Genomic DNA, 19,122 nt, shown 5'->3' with positions numbered 1-19,122 from the left:
AAGCAGACGATCCTTTAACACTAGTTATCCAATCACCGTGTCGAAATTCCTACGTCATTATCTTCCTATTACGTCTTTGGTTAAAGACCTTGGACTATTTTATATCGAAATACATAAAGGAAAGAAAAATAAATTGGGAGAAAAAGGCAATCCTCAAGGACAAATTAATTCATTTTTAAAATGAATGGTTATCTTTATTCTGTTTTTACTTTTACCTAAGGGGAAAAATATTTCAATTAGGCTTAGCTGAGATTTGTGGCGGGAAATATTGCGTATACCTTATTTTTAGCGCCATTATCGTATTGGTAGGTCAGAGGTTAACACGTGGACGTGGTCTATATAAGAGAATTGATTTTTGACAGCTTCGATTATGTCAATATAAGCTTAGCGGAGATTGAACTTGAACGAAGGCGGGTAAAACGCGCGTGTACATTATTTACTTTTGGCGCCATTATTGTATTGATAGGTTAGAGGTCAACACGTGGACGTGGTCTATGTTAGAGAGTTGATTTTTGACAGCTTAGTGGAGATGGAAATTGAATAGAGGCGGGTGAATCGCACGTGTATATTATTTACTTTTGGCGCCATTATTTTATTGATAGGTCAAAGGTCAACACGTGCTGTATAGATTATAAACACTATAATTGAAGTCAAGATCTATTTAATTATGGTATAAAATTGAATATTTATTTATCTATGTTGTTTAGTAATTAATAATGGTTCTAATAGGAGTTTAAATACCGCGAGGTCAAAGGTGACTTATTTAGTTGTCCACCGTCTAATTCTTTAGCGCATTGCATAAGTCAAGATTGCCGTATGGGCAAAGGAATAGCCGCAATTTTCAAACGCAAATTTGGAGGTGTAGATGATCTAATTAAACAGGGTAACAAAGTTTCTAACACCTAATTATCAAGTGTTTAGTAAATAACTCGAGAAATATTACTGATAAAAGGTAAAAAACCGGGGGAAGTAGCCATACTCAAAAGAAACCAACGTTACGTTTATTACCTGATAACCAAAAGTAAATACTGGCAAAAACCTAATTACCCAACGTTGAAGTTATCACTGATTGCTATGAAAAAACATTTTGTTGAGAATAAAGTTGGTGAACTTAGTATGCCCAAAATAGGGTCGGGTTTGGATATGTTAGAGTGGTCCAAAGTTTCAAATATTATTCAGGATGTTTTTAAAGATACCAAAATTACCATAACAATATATTCCATTTAAATTTTCATTGCTGTATTAAATATTATTATTTTGTATATTTATTAATTTCTTGTAACATAACATTATACCTTTTGAATATAAAATGAATTAAATATTAAAAACAAATTTACTTCAGTCCGACTCATAGACCACCCAGTATAAAGCCCCTCCCTCCAACCAACAGGTAACGAAAATTTTAAATCATTTTATTGGCTGCTCACTTAAACCCTACGTTTTGATGACGTTGCTGACGGGGAAGGCGAAAAATACGTAATTCCTTTTTACCTCTGTAGTTATGACCCCCGCCAATTCTTTCATACCCCCCCCCTCGTCCCGTTAAAAGGGGGTCCGGGACTTTGACGCGCGCGCCCAGATATTACTCAGTTCTCCATCCCTACTTCTATAATTAAATCTATCCCTGCTTATATTAACTTACCTTTCTTTTAAACGCTTTTAAACCCGAAATAATTAATCCGAATTGGATCCCATTTATACAGTGTTTGTAAAATAGTGTCTAGTCGTAATTAATTCACACGTAATTATAGAACAATTATCTTTATTTGATATTTTCAAGTCAATTAATTAATATGAGGAAAATAATAATAATAATGAATATATACTACTAACCAGCCCAGAAAAAACGTATTTTCTTTACAATGACGTGAATTTCAAAATTGTTTTCGTGTTTCTTTTTATTTTACAATTATTTCAATACCTGTCACCTTTTAATTAAAAAAAAAATTCCTACAAAGTTTTAAAAAATAAATGCACTAATTAATTTTTATAGTAATAGTGCAATTATTTTAACAAATTGACTTTTTTTAATTTTAAGTGAAAATCTGACTGATATAATTAAAAAATATTAACTAAATACGTGTCATAAAAAACAGGGAAAAAATATCATTCGTTTAAATGGCATCTTTGAAAAATACGGGATTTTTTTTTTAATTTTAATTATATTTAAATTTAATTAAAATTAAAAATTAAATTTCCCCATCAGAAAAATATTTATATATGTCTAAATTCCATGTTGAAAAATCAGCTAGCCATTTAGTAACTGTACCGGTCCTGAAAAAATTGGAACAATGCTTCAAATGGTTTATATTTAATTCTAAACTTAATTAAATGTCAATTAAATTTAACTCAAAATTTTTAAATATGGGCTAGGGACCAATCACCGGAATGGGAAGCTTATTTTTAATTATAATTATTTTTTTAATTAAGTTAGTTAAGGACAAGACGTTAATTATAATTAAGATACATTGAGATTATATTATAATTAATTTAATTTAATTACGGGACGGTTTATTTATCTATTTATTTATTTATGGTTACGGAGGGGGGCAAGGGGGTCGTCAATAAAGAACAGAGCTTCAAAAAGTTTTAATGGGTTAAGGTACTGCAGGTGCAATTTTAAAATACCTGCAAAAAACTGCAAATATTTTGTTTCTCTTGTTGACAAATTGATAATAAAACCGCAAATGATTTTCAATCCTAGATTAAAAAAAAATAGAAAAAAATAGCGGTTTTTAACTAAAATAGCAGTTTTTTTTTAAACAAATTGAATAGCGTTTTTCTGCACCACATTTTAAGCACAAATAACAGAACATTTCTCAATGTATCTTGAGAATTAAATCACCGTATTAATTAATTAAAACCAACCACCAATTACGTGACGTCATGCGTTAATTAATTTTTAACCACATTCTTACCCATTAGTTAAAAAAAATAAAATACCAGGAAAGTTTTGTTTTGTGTCAATGAATTTTTTTTTAAAGTTAAGAAAAACGTCAGTTACGCTGCGAGAAAAGATTTCAAAGAATTATCATAATTAACCTTTTAATGTTAGTCAATTAATTTCATGCAATATAAACTTTGTAGTAACCCATCACCAATAATAATTAAAATTTAATTTTTGGGTGATTAGTAAATAATGTAATTATTTTTAACCTCCCCCTAACTAAAATACTTAAATGTTTTTAAATTTATTCAAAAAAAAAAAAAATATTTTTTTTAATTAAATATTACACTTACCGCAATAAATATATATATATATATATATAGGATTTAATTTCATTTTAATTAACATTAGACTAGTTAATTGGGGGTTTGTTAAAATAGTGCACAATAGACTAGAAGGCTACATATTCGCATAGCTAAAGCTACAAGGATATACTTACTATATACGTGATGAGATTTTAAAAATATAATAAATATTTTACAGTTTCAAATTAAATTAACTATCTGATAAAAATATATATAAATTATAATATTTAAGTTTTTTTTTTGCAATCTTAATATGGCCCATTTTTTTATAGAATGGGGGGGGGGCGGAGAATTAACCCCCTTCCAAGGTTGCAATGCAAAGCTAGCTAAAAATTTTCCAATTTGAAATTTTTGTATGTGAAATACTTTTTATTTTCCCCCAATTAGAAAAACTTTTAATTTGAATACTATTTAATTTATTTTAATCTAATACTTCTTATAATTAATAATATATATAATACTATTCGTTAAGTAGTTTTTAACGAGTTGTTATTTTAAGACTTAATTGAGTTATGATTTACTTTACCCCATATGGTAGGAAATCTAAGATGATTTATGGTTTTTTATTATGGTTTTACGCGGATATGGGATCAAAATCAACGTTTACCTGTAGAGAGCTCATCATATTATTAGCCATGCTTGATAAACGACCGGCGACTTTATTTACACCGTCTTTAACACCTTCCTTGATATCATAGAGATTGGGGCTTTGGAAATTAGAAGAGGGTTGGTGACGTTGAGGCCCGCCATCTCCAAAATAATCCGCGCTCGAAATGCTAGCTGATCCTTCAAATTTAGCCAAATTTGCCTTGCGTTCAAACTGAAATTAAATTATTCTAGATAACTATTATGAGGTCTTTTTTGGTCTGTCTGTTCAGAGCGTGCTATAAGGTCTGTCTGTTCAGAGCGTACTATAAGGTCTGTCTGTTCAGAGCGTGCTATAAGGTCTGTCTGTTCAGAGCGTGCTATAAGGTCTGTCTGTTCAGAGCGTACTATAAGGTCTGTCTGTTCAGAGCGTACTATAAGGTCTACCCGTTCAGAGCGTACTATAAGGTCTACCCGTTCAGAGCGTGCTATAAGGTCTACCCGTTCAGAGCGTGCTATAAGGTCTACCCGTTCAGAGCGTGCTATAAGGTCTACCCGTTCAGAGCGTGCTATAAGGTCTACCCGTTCAGAGCGTACTATAAGGTCTACCCGTTCAGAGCGTGCTATAAGGTCTACCCGTTCAGAGCGTGCTATAAGGTCTACCCGTTCAGAGCGTACTATAAGGTCTATCCGTTCAGAGCGTACTATAAGGTCTATCCGTTCAGAGCGTACTATAAGGTCTATCCGTTCAGAGCGTACTATAAGGTCTATCCGTTCAGAGCGTACTATAAGGTCTATCCGTTCAGAGCGTACTATAAGGTCTATCCGTTCAGAGCGTACTATAAGGTCTACCCGTTCAGAGCGTACTATAAGGTCTATCCGTTCAGAGCGTACTATAAGGTCTATCCGTTCAGAGCGTACTATAAGGTCTATCCGTTCAGAGCGTACTATAAGGTCTATCCGTTCAGAGCGTACTATAAGGTCTATCCGTTCAGAGCGTACTATAAGGTCTATCCGTTCAGAGCGTACTATAAGGTCTACCCGTTCAGAGCGTACTATAAGGTCTACCCGTTCAGAGCGTACTATAAGGTCTATCCGTTCAGAGCGTACTATAAGGTCTATCCGTTCAGAGCGTACTATAAGGTCTACCCGTTCAGAGCGTACTATAAGGTCTATCCGTTCAGAGCGTACTATAAGGTCTACCCGTTCAGAGCGTACTATAAGGTCTACCCGTTCAGAGCGTACTATAAGGTCTATCCGTTCAGAGCGTACTATAAGGTCTATCCGTTCAGAGCGTACTATAAGGTCTATCCGTTCAGAGCGTACTATAAGGTCTATCCGTTCAGAGCGTACTATAAGGTCTATCCGTTCAGAGCGTACTATAAGGTCTACCCGTTCAGAGCGTACTATAAGGTCTATCCGTTCAGAGCGTACTATAAGGTCTATCCGTTCAGAGCGTACTATAAGGTCTATCCGTTCAGAGCGTACTATAAGGTCTATCCGTTCAGAGCGTACTATAAGGTCTACCCGTTCAGAGCGTACTATAAGGTCTATCCGTTCAGAGCGTACTATAAGGTCTACCCGTTCAGAGCGTACTATAAGGTCTACCCGTTCAGAGCGTACTATAAGGTCTATCCGTTCAGAGCGTACTATAAGGTCTATCCGTTCAGAGCGTACTATAAGGTCTATCCGTTCAGAGCGTACTATAAGGTCTATCCGTTCAGAGCGTACTATAAGGTCTATCCGTTCAGAGCGTACTATAAGGTCTATCCGTTCAGAGCGTACTATAAGGTCTATCTGTTCAGAGTACTATAAGGTATATCTGTATTATATTTACCTCAAAATCTCGATTATTTCCAAAGAACTGTTCAGACGATATGGATTTAGCATTCCCAAATTTCTTTTGAGCTTCATCTCCCTGTGAGGCTGGACTTCCGCTGGTTGAACCCACGGACAATCCCTTTCTACTTCTTCCCGAGCTTTCACTCTTCTCAACTGGCAACATCGTTTCTTGAAACGGCGACTTTCTGTCGATCTTTTCTTCCCAGGGGTCATTTCTAGAGTCTGATCTCGTGTTAGATGAAGAGCTGGACATAAAGGGACTGTCCCCGTACTTTGGAGCCCGATTAGTGAATCCGACAAACTCAAAATCGTCATCAAAATCTCGATTTCTACTCGAGGAATTGTTTGAATGGGGACTTTCTTGAGTGATAGTTTTCATTTGGGAAGCGGCTGAGTGACTAGCGCCTCCGGTTTTACCCAAATTTCCTGCAAATCCCATCCCTAAACGTTCTAATTGTTCAGCTTTCTTTGGGTCAGTTTGACGTAATTTTTCTTCAGTTTTCTTTTGTTTTAAACTTAGATCTTGATACGCGAGTCTGACGGAAGCGCTGAGAGTTTAAGAATTATTTTAATTATTATATTAATATAATAATTAAACAAATGTAATTAAATTACATTTGTTTCTCTTGTTCTTCTTTTGAAATTTGATGTTGAAGTTGGAGTTGTTGTTGGGCGTCTTTTATGGCTTGTTCTTTCATTTGATCGGCTCTTTGAGCCTCTTTCTCAATTTCCCCAAAGTTGGTTTTGACTTTTTGAGCTCCCAGCCCACCCTTTCGTGCCCCCAGCTACGTAGAACATTTGCCATATCAGTTTTTCCCCCTTTTTATTTAATTTTAAAATTATGTCCTACCCCTTTTTTAGCAGCTGTAGGTTTGCGATTGCCAATTGTGGATTTTCTACTTTCTTGAATTTTTTGGGCTTCTGTAGGTGACATACTAAGAGATAGTTCAACATCTGGGCCTATATTTATCAAATGATTTACTTATTCTTAGAAATTTTAACTAATTTCCACGTAGTTTAGGTTCAAAGTTCACAAGCCAAAATTTATTTGGGGCTGTGATTTATAATCAGCTCATTCAGAGCTGTAAAATGAGTACCTACATGCCAGGGTTATGTGTAATTAATTTATTTTGAACTGAGATGACCCCAGCGCCCCTGAGGTCAAACGCGAAACCTTTCACTTAATTTTTGGGGCTATGATTTATAATCAGCTCATTAAGAGCTTTCAAACGAGTACCTACATGCCAGGGTTATCTTTAATTAATTTAGTTTGAACTGAGATGACCCCAGCGCCCCCTGAGGTCAAACGCGAAAATTTTAATTTAACCTCTGAGGCTATGTTTCATAATCAGCTCATTAAGAGCTTTCAAATGAGTACCTACATGCCACGGTTATCTTTAATTAATTTAGTTTGAACTTAGATGACCCTATCCCCGCCCCTTCCTGGGGTCAAACGCGAAACCTTTGACTTAACCCTAGCTTGTGAGTACTCATTTCAGAGTACAAATTACTGAATTCAATGCGGAAACCCTCAAAATCTAACTAACATTAAAATTTTGGCTAGTATGAAGTTGAATAATATAGTTTAAACAAGTACCCTCTTCGGTGTTAGCATTGTTATTTGGAATGAATAAGGCTGAACCATTTCTGGGTGTATTATCTTCGATGTTACTATTATTTTTGGCAGATTGGCTAGCGACTTCAGTGAAAAAATCAACCTCTTTTGGTTCATTTACAGCCTGGGGTTCAGTATGCCCTGTATCTATATGTAACTTTGTTCCGTGTAATCTATGAGTGGACACAGCCAAATGATGGAGTTTTTCCCTGTATAATTGAGCCGCGCGGCTATTATATTTTTGCTGAGCGTCAGTTGTAGTACAACCGTGTTGATGGAAAAACGTTTTCTAACAGTACAATAATATATTTAGGCTTAAATTCAAATTCCCCCCCAAAAATTTGTGTTCCGTTTTTTAAAACAATCTTACAGCATTCGCGTTGCCCCCAACTTGCATGGCACGTAATTGTAACCATGTCCAATTAGTATCTAATTGCGTTGATCTTACAAACGATAGATGAACCCCCAATGACCTATGAACTGCCGAACAATCCATGCATATAAAAGCTCCATACGTTACAGTAGACCATGTAGGGAGATTTGCTCCACAATCGAAACATATCTAAACAGAAAAAATAGGCTTATGCTTAGCTAATTAAAAATTAAGATCAATTTCGTTGATTGCGATAAACTAGGTTAATATCCTGGGGGTATGGGGAAATTAATACTTTCATTTTATACAGGATAAGGGCCGGAACCAAAAAGGAAATATAGCCAAGGCTTAATGAAAATTTCAATTTCGGGGTTATAACTCTGACTTTATCCTAGTTTAAGTTAATTTTACGGTTTAATTTCAATTAAAATTAGTTTATATATTACCTTGTTCGAAGGAATGGCCCTTAATCGTTTAAATATTGCCACAATATCGTTCTTGTTGGGAGCTTGTTCTGACATCTTGTTAACTATGGATTTGCAAACGTAGCGTAAGCTCTACCTCGAAAAAGGTTGATTTTTGCGTTGACGTCACAGACGGTGACGTAATCGTTACCACCACGGCACGCGCTGCCACCTACACGCGCTCATGTGCTCGCGTATGTATGATTGCGTAATCATTCAGTGGCCGTATTTTGACCTTTGGTGGATGTATTTAGATTAATACTTTAATTACTATGAAAGAAGTAGGGAATAAATAGAAAAATAAGTACCCTAGCCAAGGCTTAGAAAAATTTACTGTGATGGCATTTTCACATAATTTGCTGCGTTCTCTGTCAAAGAACAGTCTAATTTCACCCATAAATGTGGCGACGTGCTTGTTGGGGTCACGTTTTAACTCTAATTTAAATCGTAATTACGCTACAAACCCCGAAATCGTAAGTCCAAACGTTACAAGTCAAAAATTGGAAGTTAAAATAAGTGACAGTTGCGTGAGAAGATTGAAAAAGGTTGCTAGTGATGGCAATGTACTTAGAGTCTCTGTTGAAGGTGGTGGTTGTTCAGGGTTCCAATATTTATTCGATTTAATTGAACCCAATTTGAATGAAGACGATAAGGTGTTTGAAAAGGATGGGGTTAAAATTGTCGTTGATGATACTTCCTTGGAGTACTTGCAAGGCGCCACCATTGATTATCATGAGGAGTTAATTAGATCTGCTTTTAGAATTGTTAATAATCCCAAAGCTGAACAGGGGTGTTCATGTGGGGCTTCATTTGCGATTAAAATATAGTTATGTCTGCGAGAATTATTATTAAAATATGTATATAGTTAATTAAATGAGTTTTACAGTGCTAAAAACTGAGGTTAAAAATGTAATTCAGTTAGTTACTACTGTTAATATTGTTAGTTTGAATTAAAAAAAACAATTTAATGATTTTATTGTGTAATTAATTCAATTACAATGTAATTAAGTTAATTACAGCTGTTAATATCTGTAGTTTGAAATAAAAACAACAACATTTTATGTTTTTATGATGAAGTGCAACTTGATGTATTGTTTGTTTCAAACTTTCAATTAAAAAACAACAAAAAATTGTCGCAATAAAATTATTTTATTTCAGCATAAAACAATTAACAATATACAAAATTTAGAAAATGCGTGATTTTAAATTTGATTCATTTTATTTTATAGAGATTTATAGCTGCTTACCCCAAACAATCCAATTATTTTTTATCATAAATAACTATATAGCTTCTAATTTAATATATATCTTTAATTTAATTAAACCCTGATAATCCCTACTACTGTTTACTAATTAACATCTAATTTCCACCAAATAATTAAATTTAAAGAAAAACAACAACAAAATTGGCGAGAAGTAAATGTTTGTTTGTTTGTTTGTCCCTCAGTATAGTTATATAAAAAGAAAATAGTCCAAAACGAGAATAATAATACTGATATATACATATATAACGTTAATTAGTAACCATTTTTTTTCTTCACTTAATTATGCGTATTTCATTAATTAGATATATTGGGAACCTTTGGCAATTATAACTCTTAATTTTTTTATCAGATAACTTTAAACCATTTAGAAAAACAAGCTTATATTTAATTAATTAACCTTGACTAGTTTTCAACCTAAAAATTAAATACATAATTTGGGGAAGTTACGTTATAGCTAAGAACTTTAATTAGTCTAATTAATAATTAAACTAGATTAAAAAAATTACCTAAAATTATATATTAAAAAACAGTCTAGATAGAATTCAAGCAAAACTTAATAGAATAGATAGAAAATGTAAATGAGATTAATAATAATATCACGTGATAAAGCATACAATTTTTTTGGTGTAAAATTATTATAGTTTTTAGTCAGATCGTATTTGTGAATTATTTAATTTTAATTTTAATTAGATTTAACTTTGTACCATCAATTTCTGAGCTAATATTTTTTTGACGAGTGTTTGAAGCCCCGATTAATTTTTACCTTAAATTTAAATGCCATTTTTTTATTTCGTAAAAATAATCTTTTATTTCATATTAAGTTTAATTTAACTTAATTAATTAAAATTAAACCCTGATGAATTTTTACGTTAAATATAAATGCAGTTTATTTTTATCTCCGCTGGAAGTCAAATTATGAAATTATAATTCCCGTAAAAAATTATAATTTTTGATTTTATTAAGTTTAATTAAACTTAATTAATTAAAATTAAACCCTGATGAATTTTTACGTTAAATTTAAAATGCAATTTAATTTTCTCTCCCCTGGAAGTCAAATTATGAAATTATAATTCCTGTAAAAAAAATTATAATCTTTGATTTTATTAAGTTTAATTAAACTTAATTAATTAAAATTAAACCCTGATGAATTTCTACGTTAAATTTAAATGCATTTTTGTCTTCTTTTCATCTGGAAGTCTAATTATGATTTCAGTAAAAAATTATAATCTTTGATTTTATTAAGTTTAATTAAACTTAATTAAATTAAAATTAAATATTTTCCTAAATTCGAGAGTATAGAAAAATTGAAAATTCGTTTTAAAAAAATCTAAGAGATGTCTATGTCTATCATAATTTCAATGATATCAACTAAATAGCAATGCAATTAAGCGGAAGGGAAGATTATGATAAATGATTTAACAATCAGGAAGCTGCTCTTGTATGATCTCTTTCACTTGACGTTCTAGTTTGTGCGGATACCATACTTGTTTGTCTATTACATCTTAATAAATCTAGATAGGATGGTGCTTCTTTAGCTCGCCTTAGTTCTTGCTCTATAATTATTTCACTAATGAGGTAGTGTTCTTGACGTATGCGTTCCCGCAATTTTCTTGGCATGTCTGGGATGAGTTGACGAATTAGAGTCGTCGCTATGGCAACCACATTCTACATCAAATTAATAATTAAACGTATTTAAAACGTTTTAAAGAAATAATATTAAACCGCGTACGCCAGTAACTTAGGTAACATAATTGATTATACCAAGAAGTGATATCTATAGTTTATTAGGGAGAAGGTATGAATTCGCGCGCACATTTCCAGCTCTTTATCTCCAGTCCAAACGTTACTTAGGGCCGGAGTTAATCCCCGCCGCCTCTAAATTACAACAACCAGCATCTAATTGGTTTTTGAAAACTCGTGCACGTCAGCGTGACGCGAATGAGAAAAATATACAGTCATATTTTCCGACTGAGGAGAGGAGGGAGGAGGCGAAATAGCCCGGCCTCCTCCTTTTACGTCCCCCCTTGTATTTTGAAAGGGGGGACTGCAGGACTATGGCCCGCGAATACTTAGGCATCTTATACCTTCTCCCTAATAAACTAGATATCACTTATTCACTTCTTGTTATGTTACCTCAACTTTTCTTTTAATTACCTCAAAAACAACCACAAATGCAAATTTGGCTGCAGTAATGTGCCAGTATTCTTCAGTTGATTCATATTTATTATCGTGCCAAGGAGGGTGCCGATATCCGTGATACCTGCCATGTTTTAAAATTAAAGTATTTTAAAATAAAATTCAAGTCAGGAAATTTTAAAACCATTACCTGCAGATTTCGGGGTGATATTCTAAATTGGTGACGGGGTCAACCATGGGACTCGGTTTAATGCTTAGAGGATAATCGCTAACGTTAAAATACGCTAGAGAATGGTTTAAAAAGCCGTCTAATGAACCATCCGATGAAACTTGCATTCTGTAGTAGATTCGCGGTACCACGTTTGAAGTGAATGCTATGATTAGTGCCTGTAATGACGACAATTACATAATCGTACATGTTATTTCATTTAAGAAGCCGTGAATTTTAAACTATAAGATATATTTACGTTAGTTAGAACTGCTAATTTCCCGATTGAATCGAGAATTCGGTACCAAACTCCTAAAATTTAAATTTCATACGTTAAAAATAAATTTGAAATTATTCAGATATGGCATTAATTAATATTTACCGATATCTTTAACTCTTTGTGCTACGGGTCTTCTTATACTCGTTATAAGTTTCCTGGCATCCAATCGAATTTCTAACGAATTATTTAACAAGGCAAATAATGGAGCTAACGGGAAAGCTGCCACGAAGATTGTCACAAAACCAAACTGCAAAACTATAAATAAAATACATCAATGTTAATTTTTATCGGGAATAAATACAGCTACTAGGAATAATTGTGCTCCCGTGATAATGTCTATGCCTGCTTTGTGGGCCGGCCTTCAGAACTTACTACCCCCGTCACGCGCCTTATAATTTCCTAACTGCAATTTTCATTGGTTTGGAGCAAAGCGAGTTCCTATGCGCGCGTAGGTGCAACATGCGCAGCGGTATAAATTATTCGCGAGGTGTAATTCGTCTAGCTCCTCCCACAAAGCCCGCCTAGATACATTCAGAGATAATAACTCTACACAATAATTCCTATTACATCTATATGTATTCAATTCACGTTACTATATCTTTAAGCTTTGATATAAGGACACTTACTCATTTCCAAATACTCAAAGAACAGTCCAGTGGGCCCCCAATCAACCAAATCTAAATCATCTTCGTAACGGGACTTAACTTCGGCACCATTCTTGCGTCGACTGACGAACCTAATGTTGTACAACCACCATAGCCACCTAGAAATCCAAATCAAGAACTGTACTAGAAATATCCTGTAGAGACAACGAAAACATGGCGGAGGAGGGGGGCACAGGAAAAAGCCTATTAACTTAATACGGTTAACTTAAATTTAACATTAAATTATAGCCGGTTAATTAAGCGTAATTAAATTTAATTAGCTTTCATGCTTCGCCCAAAATGTTTAGACCACTAGAGAGATAACTAGAACCAATTTTGCTTAAATTATAAATTAGAAAAAATTAATTTTTAATGTTTTGTTTGTTTATTAAGGTATTTTTTAGCGTTATGGTTATGGGTTTGTTTTTGTTTATGTTACTTACGGCATAACCATTTCCATAAGAGCACTGAAGGCTTGTTTTCCAACCATTATAATTGCAAGTTGAATTGTCAGTTCAAATAAACAGCCCGCGGTTCCACACTAAGGGATTAAATTTAACATTAAGTTTTATAATTTATTAATTATTTTTTCTTAATTATACCTCTTCTTGGCGAAAACCTAGGAAATGTTTAGAGTCACCCGGATGACCAGCGAACCTAGAATTTAAATAAATAATTAATTTAATATGCCATTTAATTAAATTAAAATTAATTTAATTAACTAACTTACTTTCCCTTAAAAAATGCGATATAAAAAATGGACGAGTAATAATTGACAAATTGCAGCATGAACATCTTTAAAGTTAATCTGTTGTCATACTCAGTTTGTGTTCTTGGCATTTCTAAGAATTTAAATTTAATTTAACTTAGAGCCTTTTAATTGTTTCTAGAATTAAAATTTTATTACCTAGCTCTGTGACGTAAGCCGCGACTCTGGTGTATAACTTTAATTATAATTTTAATTAGCGCCTGGAATTAACTTAATTTATATACTTTAATTAACTTACCATATTAAATAGCAGTATACAAACTAAATTAATTAGAGCAGCTGTTGTTGAAACGATTGCCGCGGCAATAGGGGATTTTTCTTCATCGTAACCTTGCAAGTATAAGGCAGCTCGGACGGAGATGCGATATAATATCACTCCAAACACAGAGGCAATAGCTAAAGTCACCTTTTTTGAGGGTTTTTTTTTTGGGGGGGGGGGGGGTTATTTAATTAGTTAAATTAAAATAAAGTTAATTAGGGCATTAACTTACTAATAGTAAAACAACGGACATAGAAAATATAGTTAAAGGCAGTTTTTTCTTCCAAAAAGGCACGTGAGGTTCATACATCTATGTTAAGAAAAGAAACAAAACATTGTTTTTCTCCAAGGAAACATTGTGTTTTCAACGAAAACATTGTTCTCTACAAGAAATCAATGTTTTTCTCAAAGAAAACATTGTTTTTCTCAAAGAAAACATTGTTTTTCTCAAAGAAAACATTGTTCTCTACAATAAAACATGGTTTTTCTCGAAGAAAACATTGTTCTCTACAAGAAAACATGGTTTTTCACGAAGAAAACATTGTTTTTCACAAAGAAAACATTGTTTTTCTCAAATAAAACCTGGAATTATTTAAGAATATGATTTACTTGTGTAATTATATTTAATTTTCGTTGCCTAGCATTGGCTAAACGCGCTAAATATTCGGGTCTCGGATGTTCTTCAGTCGCGTCAAACCCAGTTAAATCCCAATGATACGTAATTTGAGCCGAATATCGTTTCCACATTTCAAAAAATATAGATGCTATAAACGAAAAATAAGACACAAAAGAATCAGGAAATCGCGTAAAATAACAGAACTTAATTAACAGTAATTATATTTTAATTACCTACCCCATAATGACATAAAAACAGAGAAAAAGACAGTTGACGCATTGTCAAAAATAGCCGTGACTCGAGCTGTGATGCAATTTTTGTTAAGTTGCCTGTGAGATGTGATCATTTTATTTATTTATTTAATTATTATTAATTAAAATCAGGAATGCATACAGCTACTAAGAATCATTGTGCCCCCATGTTAATTTCTTCGCCAGGGTAAAATTCGTCATACACAATGTCTAGTCTAGCTAGCTCCTCCCACAAAATCCGCCCTATAGATACATTGAGTGAAAATAGATGGCTACGAAATTATTCCTAGTAGCTATATGCATTCCCGTCAAAATTCATTAATTAATTTACCAGTAATGACACGCTGTGTCGCATAATGGACACATGGTAATATTTTTACCCTCATTGCAAAATTCATCTCTAAAATTAAATTTAAATAAGTAAATAATAAAAAAAAACTCAAAAGTTAAATGACATTTTTGAAGTTGGGCCAAAAAAAGCTGAAATTAAACTAGGCAGCAAATCTCTGAAATATTTTACTGTCACTCCAAACTTTAAGCTATGGCTAAGTGCCAATTAGTCTCACTTTAAGCGTAAAATTAAATTTAATGTCACATAGTCATTTCTCACCCAATATCTTCGTAATAAACGTTCAGACAACCATAAATGAAACAACCAATTCCGACAATAGAAGCTGGAATTAACATATAAGTGTAGAATCCTAACCAGGCAAAATATAGACCAATTTTGACACCGAAATAGACCCTTTAAAATAATGTTTAATTATTGAAATTAATTTACTAAAATTTTAATTAATTATATTAATTAATTAATTTACCTAATTTCGTCTAATGGTTGTTTATTAAAAACGCATTTAATTGAAGCCCAATTATTCATTAATTTAGACCTCATGTTTGAACTTAATGGATCGTCATAGGGACCCTGTAATTAATTTAATTAATTAATTAATTAATTACTTAATTAAAATAATTACTATATTTTTTAATTTAATTTAAAAACTCACGTCGTGTAAAGGATAAGCTGCAGTGTAGACTTCATCAGTTAAAAGATTTTTAATTCCTATTTAATTTAATTTTAATTAATACTTAAATATTAATGTAAATAATTATTTGTTTATGTTTATATTTACCAAATGCGTAAGCATCGGCTTGATCATTCGAAAATCTTTTGCGTTTTAGTAAAAAATCAACAATTTGAGATCTTTGAGCTTGGGTAAAATATTCGTCTTTGTTTTTAGGAATGTCGAAACTGAAATATTTAATTATTAATTATTTTAATTAAAGGGAGTTAATTAAAACCATTACAGGTATTCTTTATCTCTTGAAAATGTAGTCGTGAATCTGCGCTCCATTTTTTTTTCTCTAACTTGGCTCGGATGAAAAAAACCCGTGATTTTCTCGGCAATGTGGTTGGAATTTGCAGGGTAGAATTTGGAATAGTCGAAATCGCTTAACTAAATGGTTTTAAATTAATTAAGAAATAGTTAGAATAGTTTGAAGGGGAGTGTTTTAAATAGTCCCAAAGCGTGTCGAAAGTTTAAAAGTATTTTTTTTTTTTTTTTTGGAAGAAGGCCGATTTTGAAATACCATCACCATAGAATAATTAATTTAAAAATAATTCCGTTAATTTAATTTTAAAAATTACACAAACCATTACCTCTTCTTCCTCCTTAAGTTATTTAATTTTTATTTTGCAAAGAGAGAAATAAAAAAAGATTTTTTTTTTAATTATTAAAATTAATTATTTTACTGATTAATATATTCGAAATTAATTTCTACTTTTACTACTATAACCATAACTAAGGGTGTAGTGTAGATCTAATTAATGTTTAATCGTAAAGTTCAATAGAAATTAATTAAGAGACCATTCACCATACCTAATTAACTAAAAGTAATCTATATTAATTAATTTAATTGCGCTGAAAACATTTAATTAAATTAAAATACTAATAATTATTTAAAGCGTTAATTTGTTAATTGTTAATTCATAAAACGAAATGAAAGTTAGTACAAATTAAACGTATATGTTAGTTACATAAATGAGATTATAATTATATGCCTGCTCTAATTATATTAAAACCGTTAATTAATTTAATTAGTTTATTTCTTACTTCAGTAGTAGGAACTTTAATGCCAGCTTCGGCCAAACTTAGACTCATCTGATTTTCGAGGAAGGCGGGTAACGGGGACAAAATAAACACAAAAGGATTCGAGTGTTAGAGATAATTAAAATGTTAATTATGGACAACAAAATTAATTAACAATTGCAGTGCGATTATGAGACGTTAAAGGTGATTTTAATGAATTTCTACTCTACCAAAGCAGTCACTGCTATTTCCGCTGGCTTTTTTTATGTTCACACAAATTGATTATTTAAAATATAAATAATAATTAGGGTTTATGGATGATAATTAACGTCAAAATTTATACAACACCTCCTTCATAGGCATTTTTAATTTCATGATATCCGCGTATCTGCTCAGAATCTCCCAGGGCGCGTGAATTTTGACGAAAATAAAGTCGGAATCTTCCTAAAAATTAAATTAAATCAAATTAATTTATTAATTAGGCGCCTCTGAAATACTTAATTTTAACATAACTTTCACTAAACTAATTTTTAACCTTTTATATAGTCAGAATAGTGTTCCCCATATTAGTACCTTTAATTTGAGTACTTACACGACATAATTTTAACTTAATACTTAATTATAGGGGGCGCTACCGACGTTACCATTAAATATGTTCAAAATATTGCAACCTAACGAAACCCCAGCTTGTAGGTACTCATTTTAAAGCTTTTAAGACGCTGATTCTTAAAATTAACCCCGTTTAAGCGTAGAACACACCATTATAGCCAATAATACTTAAAATGTACTTACACTATCAGCTCTTTCTAATTGCAATCCTTCATCTTCGAGGTTACATTCGTAACAATATCTAATAGACGCCTTTCTGGGTTCTCCCGGATCTATTGATCTCTTATAGACCAAAACAAAATCTACTCTTCTAATACCATCATTCATGTACAATGTGCGTTCCTTCAAGAGTACATAAAACATTTTATAAAAATTAAATAAAATAATTTTTGGGTTATTAAATTTAACACAACCAAGAATTACTTTTAAATCTCCAGTTTGAAATTCAGCCCCATCGGACTCGTCAATAGGTGCTAAGGTGCTTTCTCGCGAATCGTACGCATATTTGTTGTTGATTTTGACTTCAGGCGGTTCAACATAACCCTCATTCTCATTACCAATAGGTGTGCGTACTTTTTTAGGCGAATCCCGGGACCTTATGGGCCCCATTTGAACTGATTCTAAATCCTCCATGCTATAGTAAACGGACGGGGCCGAGACTGTAATAATAATAACAATGATATTATTAAACTTAATTGAACTGTCATACAACTATGTCCAGTTAATAAGCTATCTTGGATACTTCAAACTTTTAGATTAGATTAGATTAGATAAGGAAACTATGGAACAGGTGTTTTTAAAAACCAAGAATTTGGAATGCGTTGTTGTTATTTGTTACGAACTATTCACGGAGCAGGCCAAGGAGAACAGTTAACAACGGTGGTAACTGGGAATCCACACAACCAACCAACGTAATATCCCAAATAGTTCTCACCTAATGAAGTTAAACTGGATCTAGTGTTTCCCCGTTGTAGCTTACCCAAGGGATTTTCGCGAATGTTATCGCTTGTACTTCTACTTCTCCTCATTATTCCAGGAGTTTCTGTTGGCGTATTAGCCTCTGTCCTGGCCCTTAAACCACTCTCCATAATGAGGTTTGCGATTGGTAGTAGTTTTAAGTACGCTGCCTCTCTTTTACCTATGGGAATTCAATATAACCTATTATTATTTCCTTGTTAGTATAGTTATTAGCACGAAAACGGGAAACCGGTTTTTTGACCTTAATGGTTAGTAGTTTACCTTGCCAATTAAATTAACTATCATTTTATTGTCAAGGAAAAGATTTATTTTAAAAGACTTATTTTATTCTAATGAAATCGGGTTATTTTTTTATATATTTTTGGACAATTTTTACACCTTAATTATTAATTTTATAATTAAATTAATTTCTGTAGTTATTTAGAACAATAGAGGTGATTAATTGGCCTATTTTTAACCTATTAAATAAATCTGGGTCAAGTCATAAGCAAATTTCTACGAAAAATATTATTTACCTTAACTAAAACCAAACCATTAGGTTTAAACTAAATTTAATTAATTAAAATATTTAAATGCCGGGTTTAATTAGTAACTAAATTTTTAAAACACGTTGAAGAAGAATGCTTCCATCATGATCTAATATTTTTTTCCTACCCTTATAGTAGGATATACAGTTCTTTAACCCCCATTATAGTAGGTTGTCCTTCGGGGAATCCATAGTTCCGACCAATCATATGAACTCATTAGGTAATTTAGTGTTTATAACTGAATTAAAACCACTATAAAGAAATTATACGCTTTCTTGGCAACATATGAAAGGAATCAGAAGAATGTTATGAGCAATAATGACAAGCATTGTGTAGATAATTGAAATAAATGAGAAATTGAG

General features: G+C 32.4%; 5 protein-coding genes across 12 annotated transcripts in view; 3 read left to right on the top strand and 2 right to left on the bottom strand.

The window, feature by feature from the left end:
- Nucleotides 1–19,122, top strand: part of LOC149615546 (sodium-coupled monocarboxylate transporter 1-like) — a 29,314-nt gene that overhangs the window by 2,829 nt on the left and 7,363 nt on the right. The gene's annotated exons all lie outside the window — the stretch shown is intronic.
- On the top strand, nucleotides 152–1,332 carry LOC149615551 (ADP-ribose glycohydrolase OARD1-like). The gene is made up of 3 exons (XM_089856516.1): nucleotides 152–670; nucleotides 730–883; nucleotides 953–1,332. The coding sequence occupies exons 1-3, from the start codon at nucleotides 668–670 to the stop codon at nucleotides 1,225–1,227; spliced, it is 432 nt and encodes a 143-aa protein (XP_089712642.1). The 5' UTR covers nucleotides 152–667; the 3' UTR covers nucleotides 1,228–1,332.
- On the bottom strand, nucleotides 1,746–8,276 carry ArfGAP3 (ADP-ribosylation factor GTPase activating protein 3). 4 transcript variants are annotated; one of them, XR_016375966.1, is made up of 9 exons: nucleotides 8,114–8,272; nucleotides 7,665–7,856; nucleotides 7,277–7,583; nucleotides 6,530–6,639; nucleotides 6,295–6,464; nucleotides 5,675–6,227; nucleotides 3,860–4,072; nucleotides 2,629–2,700; nucleotides 1,746–2,274 (listed from the first exon to the last, which is right to left on the bottom strand). XR_016375966.1 is itself a non-coding variant. In XM_089856873.1 (8 exons), the coding sequence occupies exons 1-8, from the start codon at nucleotides 8,186–8,188 to the stop codon at nucleotides 2,257–2,259; spliced, it is 1,638 nt and encodes a 545-aa protein (XP_089712999.1). In that variant the 5' UTR covers nucleotides 8,189–8,274; the 3' UTR covers nucleotides 1,746–2,256. The 4 variants fall into 4 exon arrangements, 3 of the variants coding, with proteins under 3 accessions (XP_089712999.1, XP_089713001.1, XP_089713000.1); XM_089856873.1 differs by lacking the exon at nucleotides 2,629–2,700 and having other exon boundaries at nucleotides 8,114–8,274; XM_089856875.1 differs by having other exon boundaries at nucleotides 1,746–2,700.
- Nucleotides 8,329–10,058, top strand: LOC149615549 (iron-sulfur cluster assembly 2 homolog, mitochondrial). The gene has a single exon (XM_089856877.1). The coding sequence runs from the start codon at nucleotides 8,470–8,472 to the stop codon at nucleotides 8,956–8,958; it is 489 nt and encodes a 162-aa protein (XP_089713003.1). The 5' UTR covers nucleotides 8,329–8,469; the 3' UTR covers nucleotides 8,959–10,058.
- subdued (anoctamin 1) lies at nucleotides 9,259–18,918 on the bottom strand. Of its 4 annotated transcripts, none has more exons than XM_089856868.1 (27): nucleotides 18,749–18,918; nucleotides 18,190–18,393; nucleotides 17,679–17,914; nucleotides 17,439–17,597; nucleotides 16,995–17,090; nucleotides 16,671–16,718; nucleotides 16,211–16,228; nucleotides 15,865–16,013; nucleotides 15,690–15,808; nucleotides 15,564–15,619; nucleotides 15,378–15,481; nucleotides 15,170–15,304; nucleotides 14,891–14,959; nucleotides 14,546–14,637; nucleotides 14,302–14,456; nucleotides 13,925–14,002; nucleotides 13,672–13,839; nucleotides 13,572–13,608; nucleotides 13,395–13,506; nucleotides 13,267–13,321; nucleotides 13,108–13,205; nucleotides 12,647–12,819; nucleotides 12,123–12,275; nucleotides 12,000–12,052; nucleotides 11,723–11,919; nucleotides 11,551–11,656; nucleotides 9,259–11,061 (listed from the first exon to the last, which is right to left on the bottom strand). In XM_089856868.1, exons 2-27 carry the CDS (start codon nucleotides 18,341–18,343, stop codon nucleotides 10,819–10,821), a joined length of 3,063 nt encoding a protein of 1,020 aa, XP_089712994.1. In that variant the 5' UTR covers nucleotides 18,344–18,393; nucleotides 18,749–18,918; the 3' UTR covers nucleotides 9,259–10,818. The 4 variants fall into 4 exon arrangements, with proteins under 4 accessions (XP_089712994.1, XP_089712996.1, XP_089712998.1 ...); XM_089856870.1 differs by having other exon boundaries at nucleotides 12,647–12,783; nucleotides 18,749–18,917; XM_089856872.1 differs by having other exon boundaries at nucleotides 18,235–18,393; nucleotides 18,749–18,917.

This window comes from Phalangium opilio, unplaced genomic scaffold (assembly GCF_054372755.1).
Source record: "Phalangium opilio isolate 3A_F unplaced genomic scaffold, DU_Popi_V2 ptg000217l_1, whole genome shotgun sequence".
In the NCBI taxonomy this organism is placed as follows: Eukaryota; Metazoa; Arthropoda; class Arachnida; order Opiliones; family Phalangiidae; genus Phalangium; species Phalangium opilio.
Note: the sequence above shows the minus strand (reverse complement) of the source record. Positions and strands in the feature narration are given on the sequence as shown.

Bases quoted from the DNA above. Each gene is read 5' to 3' on its own strand.
- LOC149615549 (XM_089856877.1), top strand. From the start codon at position 8,470: ATGGCATTTTCACATAATTTGCTGCGTTCTCTGTCAAAGAACAGTCTA.
- LOC149615551 (XM_089856516.1), top strand. The intron at 884-952 runs GTAACAAAGTTT...TACTGATAAAAG, and splicing joins AGATGATCTAATTAAACAGG to GTAAAAAACCGGGGGAAGTA.
- subdued (XM_089856868.1), bottom strand. From the start codon at position 18,343: ATGGAGAGTGGTTTAAGGGCCAGGACAGAGGCTAATACGCCAACAGAA. The intron at 13,840-13,924 runs GTAAGTTAATGC...CCCTCAAAAAAG, and splicing joins TGTCCGTTGTTTTACTATTA to GTGACTTTAGCTATTGCCTC. The intron at 13,507-13,571 runs GTAATAAAATTT...TTAAATTCTTAG, and splicing joins GGCTTACGTCACAGAGCTAG to AAATGCCAAGAACACAAACT.
- ArfGAP3 (XM_089856873.1), bottom strand. From the start codon at position 8,188: ATGTCAGAACAAGCTCCCAACAAGAACGATATTGTGGCAATATTTAAA. The intron at 6,465-6,529 runs GTAGGACATAAT...TGTTCTACGTAG, and splicing joins CTACAGCTGCTAAAAAAGGG to CTGGGGGCACGAAAGGGTGG. The intron at 4,073-5,674 runs GTAAATATAATA...ATTTAATTTCAG, and splicing joins GAAATAATCGAGATTTTGAG to TTTGAACGCAAGGCAAATTT.